The 24,980-nt window shown below is 44.5% G+C and overlaps 4 protein-coding genes and 1 non-coding gene across 12 annotated transcripts; 3 read left to right on the forward strand and 2 right to left on the reverse strand.

Annotated features, from left to right (window-relative positions):
• Positions 1-3,592: 3,592 nt before the first annotated feature.
• Positions 3,593-8,378, reverse strand: LOC133165636 (collagen alpha-4(VI) chain-like). Of its 4 annotated transcripts, XM_061295454.1 has the most exons (16): positions 8,166-8,360; positions 7,732-7,755; positions 7,404-7,430; positions 7,187-7,201; positions 6,077-6,148; positions 5,946-5,966; positions 5,844-5,867; positions 5,731-5,751; positions 5,612-5,638; positions 5,489-5,500; positions 5,117-5,131; positions 5,011-5,025; positions 4,759-4,773; positions 4,079-4,666; positions 3,889-3,956; positions 3,593-3,819 (listed from the first exon to the last, which is right to left on the reverse strand). In XM_061295454.1, exons 1-16 carry the CDS (start codon positions 8,218-8,220, stop codon positions 3,730-3,732), a joined length of 1,089 nt encoding a protein of 362 aa, XP_061151438.1. In that variant the 5' UTR covers positions 8,221-8,360; the 3' UTR covers positions 3,593-3,729. The 4 variants fall into 4 exon arrangements, with proteins under 4 accessions (XP_061151438.1, XP_061151436.1, XP_061151439.1 ...); XM_061295452.1 differs by having other exon boundaries at positions 5,844-5,966; positions 8,166-8,374; XM_061295455.1 differs by lacking the exon at positions 5,117-5,131 and having other exon boundaries at positions 8,166-8,366.
• A 3,658-nt stretch (positions 8,379-12,036) lies between these two features.
• On the forward strand, positions 12,037-14,565 carry tada1 (transcriptional adaptor 1). The gene is made up of 8 exons (XM_061295236.1): positions 12,037-12,159; positions 12,492-12,583; positions 12,693-12,758; positions 12,918-13,012; positions 13,137-13,349; positions 13,449-13,600; positions 13,690-13,846; positions 14,026-14,565. The coding sequence occupies exons 1-8, from the start codon at positions 12,086-12,088 to the stop codon at positions 14,179-14,181; spliced, it is 1,005 nt and encodes a 334-aa protein (XP_061151220.1). The 5' UTR covers positions 12,037-12,085; the 3' UTR covers positions 14,182-14,565.
• An 829-nt stretch (positions 14,566-15,394) lies between these two features.
• LOC133165512 (transcription factor Jun-like) lies at positions 15,395-17,301 on the reverse strand. The gene has a single exon (XM_061295237.1). The coding sequence runs from the start codon at positions 16,929-16,931 to the stop codon at positions 15,978-15,980; it is 954 nt and encodes a 317-aa protein (XP_061151221.1). The 5' UTR covers positions 16,932-17,301; the 3' UTR covers positions 15,395-15,977.
• On the forward strand, positions 17,263-24,134 carry zgc:153913 (carboxypeptidase N subunit 2). Of its 5 annotated transcripts, none has more exons than XM_061295232.1 (4): positions 19,473-19,590; positions 21,505-21,657; positions 21,973-22,035; positions 22,498-24,134. In XM_061295232.1, exon 4 carries the CDS (start codon positions 22,505-22,507, stop codon positions 24,074-24,076), a length of 1,572 nt encoding a protein of 523 aa, XP_061151216.1. In that variant the 5' UTR covers positions 19,473-19,590; positions 21,505-21,657; positions 21,973-22,035; positions 22,498-22,504; the 3' UTR covers positions 24,077-24,134. The 5 variants fall into 5 exon arrangements, with proteins under 5 accessions (XP_061151217.1, XP_061151216.1, XP_061151219.1 ...); XM_061295235.1 differs by having other exon boundaries at positions 19,479-21,657; positions 22,498-22,940; positions 23,157-24,134; XM_061295233.1 differs by lacking the exons at positions 19,473-19,590; positions 21,505-21,657 and adding an exon at positions 17,263-17,520 and having other exon boundaries at positions 21,977-22,035.
• On the forward strand, positions 19,745-19,816 carry trnag-ucc (transfer RNA glycine (anticodon UCC)). The gene has a single exon. It is a non-coding gene; the product is annotated as a tRNA-Gly (tRNA).
• Positions 24,135-24,980: the final 846 nt, after the last annotated feature.

The raw sequence follows: 24,980 nt of genomic DNA on the forward strand, positions 1-24,980 counted from the left end.
GAGCGTGCCAAACAAGGAATTTGACTTGGGTAAATCACACCCGCTGTTCAACATTAAGGTGACTAACAACACTCAGGACGTGATGTGAAAAATGGCAAATATTCTCAAACATCCCCTGATCTTAAACTCCCAAAAGGGCAAGGTAAAACTCAAAACTCCAGCTAGGGGAAATGAGAAACCTTAAGAAGAGACCACAGATGGAAAGGTCCCTTAATCACATTTTCTTGATTTTATTTGATGCTCTTTATTATATGAAATAGACGCTCACGCTGTTCTATCATGTTGTCTTAAATGTTGCCAACTCTGCATCCTTCCTTTGCAGCTTGGTCAACCTGGAAAGGGAATTCCCCGCATCTGTGGTCCCTGTTCAAGGCATTCCTTGCCCTCTTGGGGGCTTTATATCAGGGGAAGTACTTCATATTTGTCGACTGTGTGTCACATTTGTTTTAGGATTTTGCCTAAAAGCTGCCAAACCCATGTTGTCCAAATCTTAGCGGGGATCCCTTTTCTTTTATTTCTCGGCACATCTTAATGACAAAAGCGTAAGCAAGAGCTCACTTGGCGTGTAGTTTTCCAAGTAGAATTGCACTTTATTCAGTGCCATTCTTTTCTCCCCCACCTTAGTGATAAACCTTCATATACAATGACCAAAAAAGTGCACGAGGGAAGCTTTGAGATAGGGTGTCAGTCAAGCAGCAATACACTGGAGACAACTTAACCTTTGACCCCGGCCCTCTTTGAAACGAGTAGACTACTTGACCGGAGGTGACAACAATCCATGAGTCGGTGCGCCTTCCAAGCACTCAAATCGAAAGTGAAGTAAAGCGGACAAAGGGCTTGAAAAAGAAATGTTTCCAATGGGAAGGCAGAAAGGCAGCAAATGCTTTGAATCACAATGACAGAGTGGAATGTTGATTGTAGACTCGCATTTTTTTTTTCCTTTTCCTCGGGAAGAATTGAACCCGGAAAAGAATCAAAAGTAAGTGACGGGTCTTTATAGTATGATGTGTTTCATAGGAAACGAAGATTTATCAGTTTCTCTGGAGAAATGATCTACAGTACCTGCAGAAATATTCATCTTTTATTTTTGCAGAGGAGAAACTGTTTATGCCTGTGAGTGCTGCAATACTGTCTTTCCGCATGCGTTGCGTCGCTGTTTATTTTAAAATCGCTTAAAACGTAATAAGACATATGCAGATGCATTATATGGCGTTTCACAAATTGCGTTAGCTTTAAACTAGAAGCGCAATTGTGTCGTTGTTTTAACCCTGTCCCAATCGTTCCACTTTAAAATGAACTATCCTTGAATTTTACTGCGTCCAAATACTGAGAATGTATTGAACTATGTTTGATTAGGAACTATGATTATTCATGCACAAAGCTATATACAAGCATATGCATTTAAGCTGCGGCTTGCAGACCCGACCCCTGTTTGAGAACCACTGCTCCAAAGAGTGGATGGGTTGAATGTTTTGACAGTTACCAAGCCAAAGAAATGTCAGGAAATTTCACTTCAGCCGAGACCTGCTTATGATTTTGCAAAAAATCTGTACTATGGTTTCTTTTGCTCCCCCAACCAAAACCCCCCACCCCCCTTACATCTAACAATCAGAAATGTCACACGAGCCGGCCTGCTGGCACCAATAGACAGCTGCCTCTGATGATCACATAGAAGGGTGGAAACATGGAGAAGTGTGGGTCAACGGCAGGCTGGAATCTCCTCCCGTGAGGCCCAATCAGGATCAATATCATGCACTCAGGCGCACACGCACACACGCACACACCGCTGGCTGGGAGGCAGTGATGCCGACACAACTTGATGTGTGGTGGCGTTTGGTAGAATTTCAAAGTAGTTTTCATTTCACAGAACATGCCACTTTATAGTCTTAATGCAAAGTTGTTGTTTTTTTTTTTTTTTTTGAAGTATCTGAGACACAGGCCAATGGTGTTGGTGGTGCAGTCGTAAATGACAACCACAATACAATGATAAAGCCTAGATTGATGTAAAAGTACAAATATATATATTTTTTTGCGAATCAATATTTTTTTCCCGATTTGTTTGTGTTCAATGTTGCGACCAGTCCGTGTACGCACGTGCATGTCAGCATTTCTTCAAAGTCAAATACAGTGACATGCCACTCTCAAATTGGCTCTAATTAAGACAAAAGAATGGCAATAATCACCAGAGACTGGGCGACATTCCTTTACCATGACATGGTAACTGATCTTTGGTGAGTGGACGCACGGCTACAGGGCTGCTTCAACCTCACGTTGACCCCGTATGATCTAAGTTTACAAAGTGGCGACGAAACGTGAACCACAGTCTGCAGAATTAACTTCAATTGCACGGCCGGATTGTGAAGGGAGGTGAGGCAGTGGGGGGAGTGCACTTTAAAAGAGAACACACGCTTCGAATTTGTGTCTGCGCATGCACATTTGTGAACACAACTTGACATTTATAATTCAAATAGGAATTGAAGTATTCGGTCTGACTTTTTGATAAGATCTTCAAGTCGACAAATATAATTGTCAACCTGCAAAACAAAATGACCAGTCACACCAGTTTGTATGAATGTGACAAGATTTGCAGTGTGAGCTGCTGTACAAACAACACCTTGTTGATTGTTGCTTCAATCAGTATTCATTTGACCAACATTCTTCTTTTTTTTCCCAATATCAGAAAGTACCACCTCTGCCGGCCCGTTATCCATCCGTTGGCTACTTTAAGATTTGCCAAAGGGAAGAGGTGAAGAAATGAACTCATTTACACAAGCTCTTTGTGCAATGAAATCAGCCAGGTCAAAGGTTTGTGAGGATGAACAGCGGCTTGTCTAATTTGAACTATCCGTGGCAATCCCTGGGGCTGCAGGGACCTGCTTCCACTTCCTACGTGGTAATTGCCTCATCCTCTTTTAGAAGTGGAGGTCACCGTGTAAACTACCCCCAAAAACTCACTCTCTCTGAGAAACTCTGATGCCAGAGTGCACCAAACGTATCCTCCACTCACATGTAGGTCATTTGATAAACTCAACATGCATTTTTGTTTTCATTGTAGGACGAGGCGGGATTACACATTTAAAATGCAGCAATGCTGACCTGACGGGGACAACAAGGCGTTCTCAACCTAAATGCTATTGGAAAAATGACGATTCGGTCCCTATTGAACCAAATTAACACGGATGATTCACCATCCGACATTGTAAGTCTTTTTTTTTTTTAATCTTGTGTGACATGCTGTGTAAATCTAAAAATCCCAAACTGTACAGCTGACATATACTTGAGGAAAGGACGTGTCCTATTATTTCTGTCAAGTGATGTAAAAGGGCCTAAAATGAAAGCCATAAAGTCCATTGAATCATTTGTAATAACTCGAAACATCTGTAGATTAATAAATCCTTTGTGCCGCATTTCCTACCCATTTGTGAATTGAGCGAGAGCACACATTAGAAATGAGAGAAAAATTCCCAGCCAGAGGCGTAGAAGCCACTTTTTTCTTACAGCTGGCTGTCAAGCCAGCCTTCACTGTTGGCTGCACAACCAATGCCTGGACATAGGTAGTTGGGCTATACAATCCTAATAATAATAATCATAATAATGATTGACTCTTTTATTGTCAGGTTTACATGAGCATACATTTAAGTCATCCCAGTACACACAAGCACACGTCAATATTGACAGACTGGGACAGCGGGCATCTCCTCTTTGGCACACGGAGAAGTTAAAAGTATGTCAGGGTGTTGCCGTCTGGACTGGCGTTACCGTTGCATTAAAGTCAACTTGGCAACCCACGCAGAAAGTACTAGTTAGACTGAGGACGAACTGTGAGAAAGCAAACATCCGTAATGAGAGCAAGAATGTACATTCCGTACTCATTTTGCACGCACTTACTTGTTGGAGGACTTCCGTCACGTTCGTTCCCAGGGTGAAATTAACACGAGCTTTTATATGCGCATACACTGTTGGGAAATAGGAAGAAAAGATGTCACTTGGAAGCCCCTGTATTTGTTGGGCCACTCACTCACTCACTCACTCACTCACTCACTCACTCACTCACTCACTCACTCACTCACTCACTCACCTTGTCCGTGGTCAATTATGACTTTGCACACGGATCGTAGCAGAACCTCGCTCAGTGTTTGAAGAACTCCAAAGTTTTCAATTGAGAATACGAACTGGTCAGACGGTTGGTTGGCGATGGCCTCCAGCTCGGTCACTTGGGTCAGTCCCACTCCGATACTGAAGAGGTCGACACCTTGTTGTCTGAGGCGCCTGGCGGGCTCCACCACATCATCGAAGGAGGCTCCGTCTGTTAAGACCACGGCGATCTGAGGCACCCCCTGGTTGGCTCGGCTTCCGGCGCTTTCTGTGAAGAACTGCGTCCGAATGAAATCCAAGGCCCTGCCTATCATCGTGCCTCCCCTCCGAACGGGGTAATTGTTCAGTGCGGCTAACAGCGAGTCCCTATCCTGGTGTTCATTCAATAGGAACTCTTGAAAAGGGGCGCCGGTGAATTGGGCCAAACCCACACGGACATTGTTGGGACCGATGTCGAGACCGGACACCACGGTTAGGAGAAAAAATCGGATCTGCTGGAGATTGGCAAGGCTGATGCTGCCAGAGCTGTCCGCCAAGAAGACCACATCAGCCACGGTGGCATTCTCACATACTGGGAGCAGATAGAAAAAAGTGAGTACCTTTCAATTTGCATCCAGACATTTGTTTATATTCAGTGCCTCAAATAGTGGCGCGGGAGGTTACCTGTGACGTTGATAACTGAAAAGTAAAACAAATATGTTATTTATTCAATTTCATTTCCCAATGTACACTTTTACCTTATCCATGCGTTTTGTGTGTGTGTGTGTGTGTGTGTGTGTGTGTGTGTGTGTGTGTGTGTGTGCGCGTGCGCGTGTGTGTGTGCGTGTATAAGTCAGTCAATCGTTAAAACCATAGTGGCTACGGGTGGTCCCAATTGGGCACTAGCGTGTTGGAGCTTCCCTTGCAGATTATTACCTGGGATGGTGGAAGCTGGGAAATGAGTAAAGGAGAAATACACATGATTTATTCCATTTTCATTGATGAATGTAGTTTCACGTCATCTTTGCACTAGGTTGGTTACTTGTGGTATTGATAGCTGGAAATGAAATCAAAAAAACAAATGTCATGAATTGCATTTTAATTTCAGAATGTACAGTATTACCTTATCTATACATCAGACATTTGGTGAAAACAAATTCAAACGACTGTGGCTGTGGGATCATGTATGGGCACAATGCTGGTTAGCTGCTAGCCCATTGATGAACCTTTAATCATGCTCAAACCAACTACAATATCACTATTATAGTAGTATATATAAAACGATAGTTTTCTTGTATTGAAGCTCGGCTGAAGTTATTGCTCATATACTATTCTGCAGTAGCCACAACCGTTTCCGTCCAAGTCCTTTAGGCATTTGCTTCTAACTTTTGGCTCGAAGCAATTTGGTACTTACTAGTTGGCGTCACTGTTGAGAAAAAGAGGAAAAAAAGAAAGATTTTTGGTTGGACGTTAGTTTATTTGAACTTCCCTTGTCGATCATTTGTACAATGTGCAAAGTCGAAGTGGGGTAGCTTACCTGGGTTGATGGAAGTCGGAAGAAGAGCTTGAAAGTCAAGAAAGAAAAATGTGTTTGAGTTTCCCTTGTAAATATTTTTTCCGGTGTACAATGTGCAAAGTACAAGTGCGGGAGCTTACTTGGGTTGCTGGTTGTATCATCTTAAAAGTAAAGAAATAGAAATCCATGCGTTTGAGCTTCCCTTATTCCCATCCTTTGTTTCAGTGTGCAAAGTACAAGTGTGGGAGCTTACCTGGGTCGGGAGTCGGAGTAAGACCTTGAAAGTCAAGAAAGAAAAATGTGTTTGAGTTTCCCTTGTAAATATTTTTTCCGGTGTACAAGTGTGGGAGCTTACTTGAGTTGCTGGTTGTATCATCTTAAAAGTAAAGAAATAGAAAACCATGCGTTTGAGCTTCCCTTATTCACAATTTGTAGAGAGGAGTCAGAGATTGGCAATTTGTCGTAATCATAGAAGGCGGTTTTTACTTTGAAGCATCCTGATGCCCCGGCGCATGCCGCTTTTTCTTCGTCTTCCAAGTCGTGACTTCTCAACGTTGTCTTGCATCAAAAAGGGCAAATGCATACTTATATTGGTGTTTTATTGCAGTTAGGCTGAAAACATTCGATATTGTGCAGATGATGCATCAAGTTTTCGTCTAAGACCTTTAGACGAGTGCTGCAACATAGCGCTAAATATCTGCCGCGTCTGCAGAATGTTGCTTTGGGAGCCAGAGCTCGCTATTTTTGTCACGTATTTGCGTCTGTAAACCAATACATATGATACATTTGGATGATATGAACACTGCTGCTTTCATGATTGGATCCTCATTAACATGATCAGATTCTGAAGCTTTGGGCATGGAGTGACTGTTTAATGCTATTTTGCCATCAAAAATACACATTTATGTTAGCCAAACAAACTACTCTCAGAATAACTTAAAGTATTACAAGTGTTACTTACTATTCGAAGTTACTCTAAAAACAGAGCATGGAATATGTATCTTGGAGGAATTGGTTTCTGTGTCACCCAGTGGACATAAAGGGAAACGCAGTGTGGCTCAGTCAGCACTGAATACGAACCAATTTAGGAAGTACATTTGGCATAGATAAAGTAGGATGTTGACTTTTTTATATACGGGATTATTTTTATTCCATTTTTTGGACAAAAGAGTGAACAATGTGTTTGGTAAATGGAGAAATAGAAATAAAAGAGGTTTTGAAATGAAGTGTTTTTACTTCCTAGTCCGTGGTTCTTCAATTTAATGTGTTCCGCATCATTTAAATGAATTCTAGAAAAGTAAAGAGTGCGTGTGATTATTTCGTCACAGTCCATTTGCCGTTTAATAGATTCACAGAAAGATCGGAGTTGCTGGCAAGCCTGAAAATCTTGACGAGGCACTTGAAACTAAGAGTGACTGACCAAAGCTCTTTGTTGTTTTGTGTGTTGGTCCACACCTTACTGTAATTAGAGCTTTGACTTTTTTTTTTTTTAAATACAAACGCTAACATGTTTTTATCGCACTTTCAGTACTGCTGATTTGAAATTGTTTTTTCTTTTTTAATTGATGGATTTAAATGGGGAAAAAAAAGTGTTACCTGCGTCCATGGTATCTTAAAAGTAAACAAAAGAGAAAAACATGTCATTTATTCCAATTGAATTGATGAATGTATGATGGCTTTATTTAAACATCAGGCATTTGGAGAAAAAAGTCAATGAGTGACGATGATAATGTGGGAAGTTGGAGTGGTTGAGGTTCCTATCTAGATAACTTTTCTGGCATACAATGTGCATAATACAAGGTTAGAAGGTTACCTGGGCTGGTGGTGGTATTAGAAACACCTTGAAAGTACAGAGAAGAAAATACAATGATGGCAGTTTCCTAATAATGCGACCCTATACTGAAGTCAATTTGATTGATTGATTGATTGATTGATTGATTGATTGATTGATTGATTGGTTGGTTGGTTGGTTCATCTAAAATGTTTAAGCATATTGACTTTCCCCAAAAACTGCAATCGAGTCCTTGTGCAATGTATCTTGTAGATTGATCCTTTCCAGAGTTTTGACTTTTGATTAAAATACAAATTCCGTGTGATGCTGTGAACGGCGTACAATACAAGGATGCAGTAGTGAATGTTACCTGTTACATCTTGAGTGATTTGCGCTGGGAAAAAGAAAATGATTACATTTACCGTATGACTTAATACACACAAATACAACGGTCAAAAAAGAAAGGTCATTTTCGTATTTTGCCAGTTCGATGAAGCCAAACTCAAGTGCCAATTTGAGTCTGGGATGGATGTTTTACCATTCACATTCATTTTACTAGAAAATTCTTTTACTGTGATACATATCCAACGACAAAACATCAACATTGTTGAATCCAAATTTGAAAACTACCCTTTCAAACTATTTTGCCCGCATCGGAATTCCACAAAGTGAATACGACTTGACTATAAAGTCACTAAAATTACAATAACCCACGTGTCTCTGCGTTGAAATGAAAATGTATTGAATCTTCCACCTGCAATTCAGAATCATGTAAGGCTTTCAATGAATGTCACAAGGACTCACCATTGATCAGCACGACACACCCCAACAGTAAAAAATACCATGCAAACAAATCCATCTCGGAGTGTAGCACCTCTTGTCTTACAAGATAAACAGCTTCAGGTATGAGCTCTACATTGTATTTCCTTGTGGTTTTATGTCCCCGTCTTAGCAAACTTTCATTTCAGTAGGCACACCCTCTACTTTTTATTGGTAGGAATCTTGTTTGGTCAGCTGGACAAGGAAGACAGCTGCAAGTTGTTTAGTTTGCTTGTCAGTTGTTGTTTTTATTGGAGATGTTAGCGCTTGTGTCTCAGAGAGCCTTGGCCACTCCTTGGCTATCCCCTCCTACAGTGGAAAAGTCTAAAGATAAAATATTTTCAAAAAACAAGGAAACAGCCATGGTACCTGAGTGATGGTCTGTTCTGTGTATCTCCAGAAAAAAGAATTGAGGTGGTGTGGTTGAATTTCCCTATTCACTTAACTTGTGAATAGGGAAACTCAACCACACCACCTCAAAAAATGTTTTAAGTCTTAACAGTAATCTGGTTAGGATTATGTGCAACATCATGCAACCAGTGCAACATCATCGGCTGACAAATAAGGTTCACATGAATATACCTGGAAAGATCCTTTCACATTCATCCATCCATCCATTTTCTGGACCACTTCGTCCTCACGGGGGTCGCGGGCGTGCTGGAGCCTATCCCAGCCGTCATCGGGCAGTAGGCGGGGGACACCCTGAACCGGTTGCCATCCAATCGCAGGGCACACAGAGACAAACAACCATACGCACTCGCACTCACACCTAGGGACAATTTGGAGTGCTCAATCGGCCTACCAAGCATGTTTTTGGGACGTGGGAGGAAACCGGAGTGGCCAGAGAAAACCCACGCGGGCCCGGGGAGAACATGCAAACTCCACACAGGGAGGGCCGGAGGTGGAATCGAACCCGCGTCCTCCTAACTGTGAGGCGGACGTGCCACCCAGTGCGCCAACGAGCCGCCTTCCTGTCACATTCAAACCCACCTAAAGAATGAAGGAAGCTGGCACCTTAATCCGTACATGTCATTGACATCTGTAATTATCATCAATCGCTTTCTCAGCTAATTAACAAAGTGAAACTATCCTGCGGATGACTCAGGCTAATTACGTTACCAGTCGAGCCGCTTTGGCTTTCTTGACAGAAAATGAGCACAAAGAAGTCGACGCTCTCGCATTTTACAAACGATTTCATGGGCTTGGTGACCGTTTGACTCGGGAATAATAATAATAATAATAATAAATTATATTTATAACGCACTTTACATTTGGGGGAATCTCAAAGTGCTACATGGCAGATAAAAAACAAGAGAACAAAACAAGGACAAGTTTAGAACAACTGGACGACAACCAAGATATGAGAGAAATTACGGAAATGCTAAGGTAAAGAGGTGAGTTTTAAGTCCAGTTTTGAAAGAGTCAGTGGATTGGGGTGCTCTTAGGTGGTCGGGGAGGGAGTTCCATAGTGTAGGGGCTGTATGGCAGAAGGCCCGGTCGCCCATGGTGCGCAGCTTGGTTTTAGGAACGTGGAGAAGGTGTGAATTGGATGAGCGGAGGCTTCGGGTGGCAGGTTTTGGGGCAAGGAGTTCTTTGAGGTATGGGGGAGCATGTCCAAGGATACAATGGTGAGTGAGGAGGGCGATCTTATAATCAATTCGGAATTTGATGGGGAGCCAGTGCAGAGAACGGAGGATGGGTGTGATGTGATTGCTTTTCCGCACCCCCATCAGGATCCTAGCAGCGCTGTTTTGAATGTACTGAAGCCTATGGAGGCTCTTGCTAGGGATCCCGATGAGGAGTGCGTTACAATAGTCTATCCTTGAGGAGACAAAGGCGTGGACAAGTTTCTCAGCATCCGTCAGGGTAAGTGTGGGGCGGAGTTTGGAGATATTTCTGAGGTGGAAGAAGGAGGTTTTGCAGATGTGTTTTATGTGTGACTCAAGGTTGAGTTGAGGGTCCAGTTTCACACCCAGGTTGGTGACAGTGGCTGAGAGGGGAATAGTGAGACCGGCGAATAAGATGCTTGTTATTGGGCAGGTATGGATCTGATGGGGAGTGCCAATTAACATGGCTTGGGTTTTGTCACTGTTAACTTGCAGGAATGATGACCATAGTACTCTTTTAATAAGATAAGAGGAACTTTATTAATCTCACGTGTGAGAAACTGCATGGAACAACAGCTCGATTTACAGGAAGGTACAAGTTGGGGGATAAAGGTGCAAAAAGAGACTTCTGGACCGTAGTCCTCCGGCATAAAAAATAGAATACAATATAATAAAAGAAAAATATGGAAAAATAACAGCAATTGTAGTCAAACTAAAAATATAAGCTATGAATATTTACAAAAAGAAGATAAAATAGTGGTAAAGTGTCGTAAAGTGTATGAAGTGTATGAAGTTTAGTAATGCTAATAACAAAAAGAAATAGTGCACGGGTTATAGAAGTGCAATAGATCTATGCATTGTGTGGCAGAGGACATTGCACATTGGGCTTAAATTGCACATTGGGGTTAAGAATTGCACGTTACGGGGAAAAGTATTAATGTTTAAATGATCGCAGTAGACACAAGCACACATCAATATTGACAAACCGGGGACAGTGGGCATGGAACATTTTGGCATACGGAGGAGTTAGAAGGGCGGCAGTGTCTCGTCTGCTGCAGGGGTTACCGTTGCATCTATTTGGCAATCGTCGTCGCAGAAACCACGAGTTGCATTTCAAATGAACTGTGAGAAAGCCAACATCCGTCATGAGAGAGAGCAAGGACGTCTCTTTCGGTCTCATTTTGCATTACTTGTTGGAGGAGTTCTGTCACGTTAGCTCCCGGGGCAATTATAACGACAGCTTTTAAATGCGCGTACACTGTTGGGAAATGTGAAGAAAAGCATTGATATCAAGTCATTATTATTTCGTCTTTAGTGGTACACGGCTTGTGCTTTGGAACAGGAATTTACCAGAACATCCCAATATTGGGTCATAAATTCACAGAAATCAATAGTATTTGCTAGACATTCATTCACAAAGAAATGAAAAAAGTTCTTTGGAGCACAAAAGGCTACCAAAATGACAACGCCAACATAATTCAAGTAATTTAACTCAGCCGGAAGTGTAATAACGAACGTCAAGCCACTGTGAGGTTCTGTGTTCCTTCTCCCGGAGCGCTTTCTCGCCGTACTTTAGTCATAGCAAGCATTTGTAGACGGCGATTTGCTGGCATCTAGTGGTGAAGACACAGCTGGGTCTTTTTTTTTTCTTTTTCTTTTTAGTGGGGAACAAGTAGATTTGTATGTTTGCTTGTGTGGGTGAGATACCACTTAGAGGGATTTCATCAACTAACAACCAAATACAAAAACTATATTAGTGATAGCACCAGAAAAAGTATCTATAAGGGAAGCTCAAACACGCGTGCCCATTTGTTTCCAATCAATATGATATAAGATTATTTTTTCTCTCTTGCGACAGGCACGTAGATGTGTTTGAGGCGTCCTTGTAGATCAATTTGTAAAATACGTTTACAGAAAGTATAAGAGGTTACCTGTGAGGTCCTCAACTGAAAAGTGAATCAGATCAAAATGTCATTATTGAAATAATAGTGCAGAAAAACGATTACGATTATTAGTTAATTTCTGAATGGACTACGTAATTATCAATCAACCAATCAATCAATCAATAAGGGACTCAATATATGCATTTTATCTCCAAACTTTGATTTGTTTCATCATACACTGTTTAACGACATGAATGGCAATTCGTATCTTGAACATCTTTGGAAAAAAGTATACAAATCGCCCCTTGTCGTAAATAAATCGCTGTTTATGATGGAAAACATTTTTGCAATAAAGTTTTGGATAATCAAAAAAGGTCGCTGGATGATGACGTAGTATTCCGCGCGGGTGGACGCTATGGCATCTCATGCTAGCGAGCTTGAACTCGCGAAAAAGAATTTAACAGATGCAATTGGCGATAATGTAAAACAGTGAGTAGATCCTTTCCGTGTGGTGAGGGGACGGTTTACTTGCGCTGTTTGAGAGATTCGAATACATTTAGCCCCTTAGCTGTGTGTGTGCGTGTACGTTAGTGCGTGCTGCTAGCTTTCACTACGACGTCGGTGGCGTCGCTTCTGTTATGTTTTATTCATCCTGTGTGGCGTCATCGTGTGGCTACTGTATTGTCGCGACACATCCTATACTGCACTATACAGGAAAATCCAAAAGTGCTCAATATGCACACCATTATTCTGGCACTAATGTGTCTGATCGTGTCGTGGCAGGTTAAGTTATGCGTGTTAATTCTTTTCTGTCTGTACAGATACTGGGCAAACCTCAAATTGTGGTTCAAGCAGAAGATAAGCAAGGAAGAGTTTGATATTGAAGCACGACGCCTGTTGGCACAGGAAAATGGTTTGTACATTTTTAATAACGTTGCTTTATGTTGTCCAAAATAATTGTTTCCATTTTCATTCTCTCCCTCTCTTTCTCTCTCTCTCTTTCTCTGTCTCTGTCTCTGCAGTCCATGTTCACAATGACTTCCTCCTGGCAATTCTGACACGCTGCCAGATCATTGTCTCCACTCCTGGTTAGTTCATTTATTTATCTGCAGCATGTTACTTTGCAGCTGTGATCCGCTTATGTATAGCGCACAGTTTACACCAACCAGTATTCATGCAATAATATTTGCCAAAAATGTAAATGGGCTGTAATGTACTTATATGTGTGTATTTGATCTTTCCTCTAGAGTGCGCCGGGCAATTGCAGTGGCAAGGTGGCTCTGCTTCAAGGCCGGGCAAACCTAAAGGAAAGAAGAAATGTTCCTCGAGACAGAAATTTGACGTGCGTGTCACATTAGGTTACACCCCCAACAAATGTTACGAACGTGTGCGTCGGCGACATTTCAGAACAATAGCGTCGGGTTCCTTGTTTCACCTGTATGCGGACGTCCTGTTTGGTCTCTCAGCATCGTTTCCAGCCTCAGAACCCTCTGAGCGCGGCACAGCCGTTCTGCCCGCGGGAGGCGCTCGGCGAGGACGAGGAACTCCGGCTGAGCGCCCACACTTTACTGTTGCCCACACGGGGTCAACTGGAGGCCCGCATGATGGTGACCGCTTTTGAGCTGGGCCTGGATAACATCACAGAGGATGCGGTCAGCGCGATGACCTGCGCCGTGGAGGTGAGTCGAAAAGACTCAATTCAACGGCGAGTGTGTCTGCGTGCGAATTGAAATCCTTTCAGCTCCATTGGCCTGATATGTGTCTCCGCTTGATTGCAGCACCATTTGAAAGACGTTTTGACCGCCGTCATTTCCCGAAGGAAAGCGTATCGCTTGCGGGACGGCCAGTTCCCTTACGCCTTCGGCAGCGATGTCGCACCGCAGCCTTATCTGAAGAACAGCCTGGCGGCCTATCGCGGCGTCACCGAACGGTAGGAGCGACGACGCCCTGCACCCCCCACCCCGCGTCGCGGTTTGTCCGACGCTGAAATTGGAGACCCCTGTTGCGTCTCACCTTCAGCCCTCTTCCGAGCGCTTCGCTCCCCACCGGCCCGCCGCCGCAGATCTCGCCGGATCAGGCTGAGCAGCAAGCCGTTCACTTGTTAGCCTGCTCCGCCGCTGCTCTCCAAACGGCGCTTCCACCCGTCACCTTGTTTGACCTCCTGGAGGCCTTGCGGGTCAGACTCTGCACCAGCACCCACCGTAACTTCTCGGGAAGCACACGTGACATTGTTGAAGTGGTTTACTAATATTGGCAGTGTAGGAACATGATTTTGGAGAAGCTAATCTTGCAAATGCTTTGGAAGAGGCAGAAGCCCACGGATGACTTTTCTTTGCTAATATTTGTCTGCTCCAGGTTCACCGCAGGGTCATGTCCTCCCACACCATGTACGCTCTGAACATGGAGCGCATCCTATCGCGGCTCTGGCACCCCAGCCACGAAGAACTGGAGCAGGACCTCGTGCACAGGCAGCGACTTGCCGCCAAAGACGGCGTCGTGCTGGTCAGCTGAGACGGATGACGCTAAACTGGAAGGAAGCGGCGTGTCCAAATGACGAACGAGGCAGGATGAAGCACGGTGGAACAAAAGTAACTGGACAGCGTCCGTGCCACACCACGCCACCCTAACCACGTGTCAGCCTGGTGCTGGCAGATTTTTGCTCTGCTCTCCCAGTTGCCACCTGGAGTTGCAAAGATGAAAGTGTTTCCTTTTAGACTTTAGCGCCTTCCTCTGAGGTTGGGCAGTGTTTCCTTTTCAGGGTTGGGGAAGCTTAAGACGTGTGGGCCAGCGATGACATTTGATGCCACCTGTGATTCAACTGTAATCTTGGGAGAACCCAAAATATAACCAGTAAATGTTTTGCCGTTTGCTCGCATCATAAATGACCAAAATTTATTATTGGCCTTGGTGGAAATCCCTCTTAAAAGGTGGCGAGGTTCCCCACCTTTTTTTTTTTTTTCTCTCTCCCTGTCTCTCTCCCTGTCTCTCTCTCCCTGTCTCTCTCTAGGTCTCTTCCCCCCCGACGAGATAATAAAAGGTAATAAACACGGCAGAATTCAAGTGCACTTGATGAAAAAATTGAAGAAGAGAAAAAGCATTTAGTGTTTCCTTGAACAAAATCAAGTATACGTAGTATATCACTTTTGAGGACTTTTACGTAAAAGGTTGTGAAGTGAGGTCACATGCAGAGGTAAAAGAACTCAAAGCACAGTTGGAAAGACCCAGACGACGCTGCAGCTGCTGCTTTCGCTGTCTGGTCTCTTCTCAAGCGTAAGATTCTAGTTTTCTGACTTTGAAGTTGTGCAGCGACAGTGCATGTTAATTTGCTTGATATACTTTTCTTTTGTACTAAACTTCGTTTTCAATATGTATGCGCAAGGTACGTTTATCTGGTTTTGTGCTTCAATACTTGTTCTTAGTTAAAATGTAGGAAAAGTGAGTTTGTTTTCCTATCCCTTTTGTAGTGACTCATAAGACTTCCCGCCCACCATGCCGACGAACGGCTTCTTACCAAACATGGCAGGTCGCCGCTCACTTCCGGTAGGCGGACGTCCAATTAGCTTGCGACTTTGTGGCCTCACTTCCAAGCCACCGCGCTGCACTACAAGTGACTCACTTTCTGCCCACAAATTTGCATATCCATGTCCACATAACATACAAGTAAATCTGTGCGGTTTTGGCCCACTCGGTCCGAGGAAACGTTTCTTATTAAGAAGGCTGAAAGCATTGTTGAGTCCAACGTTTTATTTTGTCTTCTGTACAATGGTGAAGTGCTCCAAATCGGCGTACAAATATTCGACGTCTAACATGAGTTACACCTGACCGGTATCCCAAAAGTTGCATCAATGTGAGGATTACGAGTAAGTAAGGCAGGTAAAGTCAGTAAACGATTCACACCTGAGTGCATAAAAGGTTAGACCGTGTTAGTGTTGCTGTGGTACAAGTGCATCTAACGTGTTATTTATTGCAGCTTGCTTGACATCATATCGCCTGGGTAAAGGCTCCCACGTAACGTCGGTGCCGGTCGGAGTTCTCGAAACACTGACAAAGCCCTCTTAAGTGACCTTTGTAACAGGTATGATGTCCTACTTTGTCCGCGCGTGGCTGGCCCAGCTTCCGCATCATTCATCATTATTCATCATAGCGTGTCTGCAGAAAAGCTGGAAGGAGAAAGTGCCTGAGCTGATGATCATTTGGACTTGCGTCCACATGGAGTAATTTGGTCCCTCGGGACATGTCCCGACACGCGGCGGCAGAAGCAGCAGCAGCAGCCGCAGCAGCAGCCGCCCACGACCACCGCCGGGAGTCTAGAAAGCCTGGAGCTGCTGCGTCAAGATGAGCTGACAGCCACTATTGACGTGGTCCATGACCTTTTGCTTGAGAAGAGCCAGCTCGTCCCGCAGGATGTTGGCAGACGACACCAACTCAGTGTGCTGGCTCTTGAGATTTTTCACCCTGTCCTCCAGTCGAGATATCCTCTCCAGCTTCCGTTTGCGGCACTTGGACGCGGCTACCCGGTTTCTCATGCGCTTCCTCTCCGCCTTGATGCGCTCCTGGCTCTCCATGTCGATGGGGGAGAGCGGTGGCGTCTCGCCGGGCATCTCGGGCACTGTCTGCGGCTCCTCTTTCAGGGCACGCAGCCTCGCGTGCGGAGCTTGGTGGTCCACCACGTGGGGAGCCGGTGTGGGCGCCGAGTAGCAGGCGGCGGGTGGGAGTCTCTCATTGGAGCCCAGCACGGCTCGGTTGAAATTGGCCAAGTTGGTGTATTGCGGAGGGTCCGGGGCGCGCACCGTGCAACTGTAAGCGTTATCGCTGGTGTCGGACGCGGCCGAGCCGGATGCCATGCTGGTGGTCTGCGGCGGTGGCGCCTCGGGGTGGTGGGCGGCGCTCATCTGGTGGTAGTGGAGCTCAGCCAGCGCCCTTGCGAAGCCCTCTGCGAAGCCCTCCTGCTCGTCGGTGATATTCTTGGGACAGACGAATTGGGTCGGGGTGGGGGTCGTCAGCCCCGTGCACGACTGGATGATTAGCCGCTCCAGCTCCGGGGAGGCCAGCTTCAGCAGACCCACATCGGGCGACGTGAGGATGTCCAGGGCCTTGGAGCCCAGCTGGGGTTTGAAGTTTCGGGGCTCGTTTAGATTCAGAGTCATGGATTGTTTGAGGGCTTTTGTGTTGAAGCCGTACTGTACCCTCGCGCCGTCGAGATGAGAGTTGGACGCGTTCACGGCGTCGTCGTAGAATGTCGTTTCCATTTTTCCGGACATGAAGTGTTTTGGATCACTTTACAAGAGGGCGTCCCACCTTGAAAACAGTCCACCGATGACGTACGACTTGCTTTCTCTCGGCCTTTTGTTGAAGTTCAAATCCCTTGACAACTTTGTGTCCCGACAAAACTTTTCTCTCGCCAAGCGCACGAACATCGGTTTAAAAAAAAAAAAAAAAAAAAAGCGTCGTTTCTCCGCCACCAACCACAAAACGTCCGACAAAACAATCCTCTTTCGAACGATCCTCTTCCTTAAACAGAAAAGCCAGTGCCGGATTCGGGATAGTACTTTCGATCACTTCCAACGTGGAGACGAACTTTATCCACCTCTGAGCTGCAGCTCCCCTGAAAATAACAATGATGTCATTTCTAAGCGTTCCGATTGGCTGGAGCGCATTCACCGGGCGGGGTCTATCTCCTGACATGGGGGTTGCTCCGACAACAAGCCCTGTCCCCGCCCCCCGCGGTGCTTGATGGGATTAGGTAATGCAGACAGTGGAGCAATGTCGTCTGGCATTACGTTATGTGTTTTTGAATATTTCCTTACCCGCTCAGTCGTTACTGAAACGCTGACCATCACCAACAGGCAAGTCGTTCTTTGAAGGGTGAAAAGTTTCAAACGCCTTTATCATACGCATCATAGGCTTGCAACTTGCTGCAGATAGACCTGCCTAATGTGAGCTGCTTTCGACGAGCCCTCAAATCATGAGCTGAGAGGCCTTAAAGTCAGTCAGGAGGTGGAACAGTCCATGCTCCACTGGAGCCAAAACAGAGAAGCCAGTACCCATAACGTGTAAACTTTTGAATACGTCCAAGCAGTAAGCACTGAGCCAAGGGTACACACACAAACTAGCAGGAAAGACAGATGAAATTTCAGTGTCTGTGCTATGTTTGTTGAAGACCATCTGTTTCTTCCTGTCTTGCCGTGGATTTCTGTGTACGGACACTATCTCACTTGTTTCCCCGCTGCTGGTCCAACACAGACGCTGCTGCTGCTGCTGCTGCTGCTGCTGCTGCTGCTGCTGCTTCCTTTTAACACTAAGAAAAGACAATGGCGTTCAGGCAGGATGGAGTGGAGAACTCCTCAAAATATAGCTCCTTCATCTGTGGGTTAACGTTTGTGCGTCGATTTGGAAAAAGGCAGCACGAGATGACTCATTTGCTTTGTAAATTCAGATTGAATGATTTGAGCGTTCTGCTGGCTGGTGATCAGATGGCGTTTGTTTGTTTGCCTATGTTCTGCACCTTTGGTGGGCTAGAACCCGAGCAAGCTTTTGTGATGCTCTTAAAGTCAAAGTCTGCTTTATTGTCAATCTGTTAACAAAGGAAGTTAAAGTCTCAATGATGGTCACACACACATCTGGGTGTGGTGATATTTGTCCTCTGCATTGAACCCATCCCCGTGTGCTTTGAATCCATCCCCTGGGGGAGAGGGGAGCAGTGAGCAGCAGCGGTGGGTGCCGCGCTCGGGAATCAGTTGGTGATCTAACCCCCCAATTCCAACCCTTAATGCTGAGTGCCAAGAAGGGAGGCAATGGGTCCCATTTGTATAGTCTTTGGTATGACCCGGCCGGGCGGGGTTTGAACCCACAACCTTCCAGTCTCAGACACTCTACCACTCGGCCACTGAGCTGCTCAGAAAGAGTAGAGAAATTCTCCGGGGGGTTTTCCTCCGCGTGCAGCTAAGAACAGCATCTGGATTTAGTCTTCTCTTTAAACTACTCCTGAACTTGCCATCTGACCTTTGCTTGCGACCTTTGCTCCTGTCAAATTGTTGTGTCAGTCAAAGGTTAACATAGTTGAAAGAGCACACGCTGGACACGTCACAGTGACGTACGCCAATTCTATTTGTTGATTGGACCACAACGAGTGTTATAGACCACGGTCTATTTCATTTCACAGAAGAGTCAGATGTACGATTGCTGAATAATTATTTGCTCGCTCGATCAAGTCGTCATCCCTCTCGATTGTCTGCGTCCGTTCTCGTAACATCAGAGAAGAGTGACCCTTTAAGCCAGACACACTAAAAATAAGACATTAGTCTTTGGACCAGGCCACACCTGTCAAGGCTCCTTCCAATAACCCGTGCAGTTGCTGTGTCTGATCCACTGGCTTGTGCAGAGGAGGCCATGCACTGCATAAGTCATCAGTTGAGCAGCATGAAAGCCGCTACAGCCCAATTCTTTCTACAACTGGGTCACAGTTAGTCTGAAAGCACACAACATGATTTATTCAAGCTTATTTGACATTTTCACTACAGTTTAGGAGGCAATGGCAAAAATGGTCAAAATAGGCAACATATTTTAGGCTGATAACAGTGATCAAGTAAAACTGTGACATCAGCATTTTTATTCTCCTTGGCGGTTCTTTGTCCCTTTGTCATGTTTGGAGGGGACCATCAAGTTGTCCCTCCCAATAGCCATGCATTCAAAACGTATATTATTCATGATATGACCTGTGCAAAGTATAGGACAATGCAGTGCAGTGTTACGATTCAAATGAATTTGGAATGATAAGGCTAGAATAAATATAATCTCATTTGCAGGTTTTACCGTGGGGACAAGCAGTATAGAAAATGGATGGATGATCGATGGAAGTGCCGTCTTCCGGCGCCGTGTTGACCACCAGAGGGCGTAGCAGGCCTTCCTACGAGCAGGGACGTGAGTGGAAAAAAAAGGGTTTGTTGTTTAAGTAGTGGTAAAACGAACGAAAGACGGACCTCATTGTTCTGGCGTGTTTTTTTAATGCAACTCTTGGATGAGCTGATCTGTGAGGAATAGGATGTAAATTAAGATAACTATTATTCCGCGAACAGCGTTGGTGGTATAGTGGTGAGCATAGCTGCCTTCCAAGCAGTTGACCCGGGTTCGATTCCCGGCCAACGCAAATCTTTTTTTTTTTTTGAGACCCCACCCTCTTTTTACTTGCTAAAGTGATAGATGCGTGTTACAAATGATGCGTGACAACTGTTTAGTCAGAACAGTATTACTAGTGCATCCCTGTAGATGACCAGATACCAGGTTTACATGAGAGTAATTCTATGATAAGCAGTACAATTAGCTTGCTATCAATGTTCAATCTATCAGGCTAAAGTTAAGTATAGCACAAAACCGAAGAGGCTGTATTGCAGGGGTGGGCAATTCCGGTCCTCGAGGACTGCATGTTTTCTATGTCACCCTGTTGCAACACACCTGATTCAAATGGTCAGATAATTAGCAAGGTCTGCAGAAGTGGGATAACAGTCCTGATTATTTGAATCAGGTGTGTTGCAGCCGGGAGACCTATAAAACATGCAGGACACCGGCCCTCGACGACTGGAATTGCCCACCCCTGCTGTATTGCGGCAGAAACGGCAGACAGTTGTTGGGGGGAAAAATGAGGGTTCATCCGGGATTGGAACCTGAAACCTTGCATAGGCATAACCCAGAGGTCAATGGATCGAAACCATCCTTTGCTAAAACACTGGTTTTCTTCAGAATGTCTGGACCATCTTAATGACTAATTCAATAATGTGGTATCATTTTCTATCACTGCAATGTAAAACTACAATGATGAATATTGTTATAATAATAATGAAATAATATAATAATAATAAATGTTTGTTTTATTATTTGTGTTGCGCTCACTGTGCTAATACAACTGGTGGTGGTTAGCAGAGACTACGGCAATTAGGTGAAACACAAAACGGATCCGTTGTGCCAACAAGGTTCAACTTCTCTCGGTAACGTTTCTTGGATTCTTCATTCAAATGCCCAACTTCATTGGATAGCAAATCAGCCATAATTCGGATGAAATCGGTGAAAATGTAGTGCAGAAATCAAACTGAATCTGTACGAACACGTAGGAACGAGCGGACCGGTTGACCGGCAAGATGGCGGCATAACACAAAATCACGTGATAAAATTACGTGACTGCAAGGCCTCTATAGAGCGGAGGCAATATTTAATTCCTAGTTACTGAATTGGAGGAACGCCATTGGGAGGCAGCAAGTCACGTGACGCTGTTACGAGTTTTGATTGGTTCTGCAGCAAGGCCCTTTGCAAGGACCTTTGCGTTTCGCAATCAAACATTGATTTTCATAAAACGATGTCCAAAACAACAGCTCCCAACAAACAGAAATGTGTTATCTATGTAGGTCATACTAAAATATCACATCCTCCCTACAACCAGATCAATCATTTCACGAACGAAAGCCTCTAGCGAGTTTCGGCCCGCCACCTATTAAGAAGGTGTCTTTATTAATAATCTTTACCAATGATGTTTCGTAGCTTGTCATGCTTATCGTTTGGTTGAAGCAGAATTTAAAGTCCAGTAGTTCGTTTATCTTTGAAACATTGAAAACCTAGCACTATTTAGCATTTTTTGGTTGCAGTGAATTCTGGGTACTCGCATTGCACGCTGGGCGATGTAGTTCTTTTATTTTTTATTGGTGTTGGAATAATTTAAGTGAAGCCTTGGCCTGCCAGACCTGGCAAACGCTGCGTGTGGCGGGCTCCATCTAGTGTTGAAACTGAGAAGTGCAACAGAGTTGAGCTCAAGCTTCTTGTGCGGGCCATATTCAATTATGTTTTCAGAATTTGCTGCGGGCCAATAAAAACTGGACCGCGGTAGTTTGGACACCCCTGGTCTACAGGTTTATAACCTGCTACTGCAAACTGCTACTGCTGCTTGCTACTGCTGCTTGCTACTGCAAACTGCAAATGTGGATGGAAAATAAACACAAAAAGGTGAGTTGAAACAACGTTGTTGCTCTTTTGGTACCCCTCTCAGCGGGGAAAAGTTTGAAAAGCCAAACACATTGTTTGTTTACACAACATAAAATGGCTAATGTATAATAATGAGCGTTGTTACATTCAACTACTTATATGGCTGCAAACAATAACTAGACTTGTTGGATTACTTTTGCTTCATTCATTTGTTGGATTTATTGAGGTGACAAAGTGATTTGTTGTTGAGAGCAAAAGAAACTGACAGACAGCCTGGCCACCGACCAAAGGTTTGCTCTTGCCTAATTCCGGCTTGTTGTACTATTTGCCTTTCAGTCAGCTGGCTGCTGAATCCAGTGGGGGATTTCATTCCTATGCTCCGAGATTCCAGCAGTAGAGGTGAGTTGAATAGCGCCATCAAATGTTACAAACCCAGCAGTGGGAAGTAACACAAATGCTTTCTTAGTACACTAAATAGACAGATATCTGTGCTTTACTTGGAAAAAAAACACACGACTATACCATTACTACTATATACTGTATTTTCTACACCTTGCTCTGTCAAAATAGGCTAGTTTATGATTAATTGCAATTGTATTGTACAACTGTAGTATCTATAATGTTGTTAAATATAACTCAAATGTATTCGACAACTGTACTGTCCTGGATTAAAAACAACAAACTTTTATTTGGGGATTTCCTTCCCATATCACTGGACTTCATTGACACTGAAGTTGACTTCAACAAATAATTTGAATGGCTTCTACTTACCAGAGTATTACTTTCCACAAATGGCTACATTTCTGCAATTACCGTTGCCACTTGTATAAGAGCCTTGTTTCTATACGTCGCTCGCTATAGGGGGAAAATGGACAGAGGACTGCGGCCAACTTTGTTCCTGCTATTGCTTCTGTGTTCCAAAGCAACCATCTTGTCCCAGTTCAACTGTCCACACCGATGCCAATGTTTCACACCAGCCCAAGTCTTGTGTGCCGATGAACACATGACATCTGTGCCCGGGAACATATCCGTGGAGGCCAAGGAAGTCATCATCATGACATCAGCCGTGCAGTACTTGTTCCCCACCTCCTTTGATGAGAGTCCCCAACTCAACAAGCTTATCTTCTTCAACAATCCGCTGCAAAGTATTCACTCTCAGGCTTTTCAGAAACTGCCTGAGCTTCAGGAACTGGAGATCAGCGGTAACCCCTGGCTGCAGCATTTGTTTCTGGGGACTTTCTCCAAGCAGGGAAACCTGACCAAGTTGCAACTCAACTATAACAGATTCCAGACTGTTCTTCCTGGTATGTTTCATGCTCTTGAAAACTTAGAGACCCTGCAGCTGAAGGCCAACGTCATATCAAATTTACCCACCTTGTTGTTTGTGAAGCTTCCAAATCTGCACGTGTTGGATTTATCTCTTAACAAAATCCAGAAGGTGGAAAGAGAGACTTTTTCCGGTTTGACACGGCTGGAGATTCTTAAAATGAGCAATAACCACGTGAGCAATATTTCATCAGACACTTTCCTTCACGTTGGCCAGCTGATGGAGCTTCACTTGGATGGGAACCGAATAGCAGAACTCGCTGATGACACTTTTTCCGAGTTGACCAAACTGAAGGTGCTCAACCTCCGTGGAAACCGCCTCACAACTTTCAACGACAGAGTATTATTTGGAGGTGAGGTTTTAAATCTGACACTTTTGGACCTGAGAGGAAACAGGCTGACAGAAGTCTCCTCTTTCAGCACGTTGCTATCCCTGACTGACCTTCTCTTGTCATCCAATCAGCTTTCAAGCCTCCCCAAAGACATTTTTACCAATGTCACCTCACTGGAGAATGTGGATCTCTCCGAAAACCGTCTCACGTCATTACCAGAGAGGATCTTTGCTGAGCTCAAAAGCATCAAAATGATCCACCTTCATAAAAACCAGCTGATTAGCTTGGATTCCAAATTGTTTCAGGACCAGGAGTTCATTCAGCAACTCTACCTGTCGGACAACCAACTGCAAAATCTCCCCCTGGGCCTCCTGGACCACTTTACGCTCCCGCACATGTTGCGACTACATGGGAACCCTTGGAAATGTGACTGCCACATGTGGTATCTGCATGATTTAGTGCTGAGTAGCAACCAGGACTTTGAGATGCTGGACAGAATGCTGTGCGAGACTCCCGACTTGCTGCGGAGGCGACCGGTGGCATCCATCGGCAGGGATGAGCTTCTGTGTCGTTTGCCCAAAGATGAGATGACTGACCTGAGCAGCTGTACTCTTCGCAAGTCGAGTGAGTCACTGGTCATCAAATGCAAAGTGGACAAGTGCTCTCCGCTGACGGTCAAAGTTGAGTTTCTGGAGCACAGTGGCAGTGTTCAGGGACACATTTGGAAAAGTGACCATTCTCAGTGCAGCAATGTGACAATAGACAAGACTCACATGCCGTAGATTGCCAGATGTGTTTGGACCTTCAGTCAATTCTGCAAATAAACAAAGTGGCTGATTATCAGTGTGTGGGAATGTATGAAGCATTTATTTATATATTTTTAGAAAAGTTCAAAGGTTAAGCCCCCTTCTCATTGTGACGTCATCACCAAACGGAACATGTTAAACATCCATCAGCATGTACTGCACAGTATACTTGACCTGCGTTTCTCAACCCTAGTTCAGCCAACATTAATGTCAACATTAGTTTCAGCCACATTATTTGCATTTTGCAAGCGTGGAAGTGTATACTTCACTTGCAAAATGTACAGTCTGAAAAGGAACCGCACCAAACGAAAACAATAAACTCCGCTTTTGGTCCGGACCAAACAAGTGGACTCAAAGACTTTTCTGGTCTGAATAAACCTGGAGATCAGATATCCTTAATAGGATGACAATAAAAATAGTATTAAGGTATACACATACAGACAAGGGAGAAAAAAAAAAGTACTGAGACGGGAGTCGAACCCGCAACATCACGGTTACGAGGTGGGCGTGCTAACCAGTGCGCCATTATGTCAACGTATTACGAATGTAAACCTAGCAAAGAAAACAGCGGTTGCTATATGACGTCTGCCGCGTCACAGTCACGTGACGTCAAACTCGGCGTCTGCTGTCAGCCACAGACGCCGAATTTCGACGATTCTCCCTGGTCAACGGTTGTAAATGATCGCGTTGATTAAAAAAGAGAACTTTATTTAACTCTAATTTACCGTTTTAGATAATATTACGCCGCAGTCATGTGACGCGGACGTGACGTCGGTGGGTGGAGCTTCCGCCAAAATTCAAATCCGAGGACGCGGCTCTCAACTGGACGTAGGAAGGCGGCAATGCCGAGAAACGCGACACAGCGACGACTAACAAGAGA

The sequence above is a fragment of the Syngnathus typhle genome, linkage group LG13 (assembly GCF_033458585.1).
Source record: "Syngnathus typhle isolate RoL2023-S1 ecotype Sweden linkage group LG13, RoL_Styp_1.0, whole genome shotgun sequence".
NCBI classification, from domain to species: Eukaryota; Metazoa; Chordata; class Actinopteri; order Syngnathiformes; family Syngnathidae; genus Syngnathus; species Syngnathus typhle.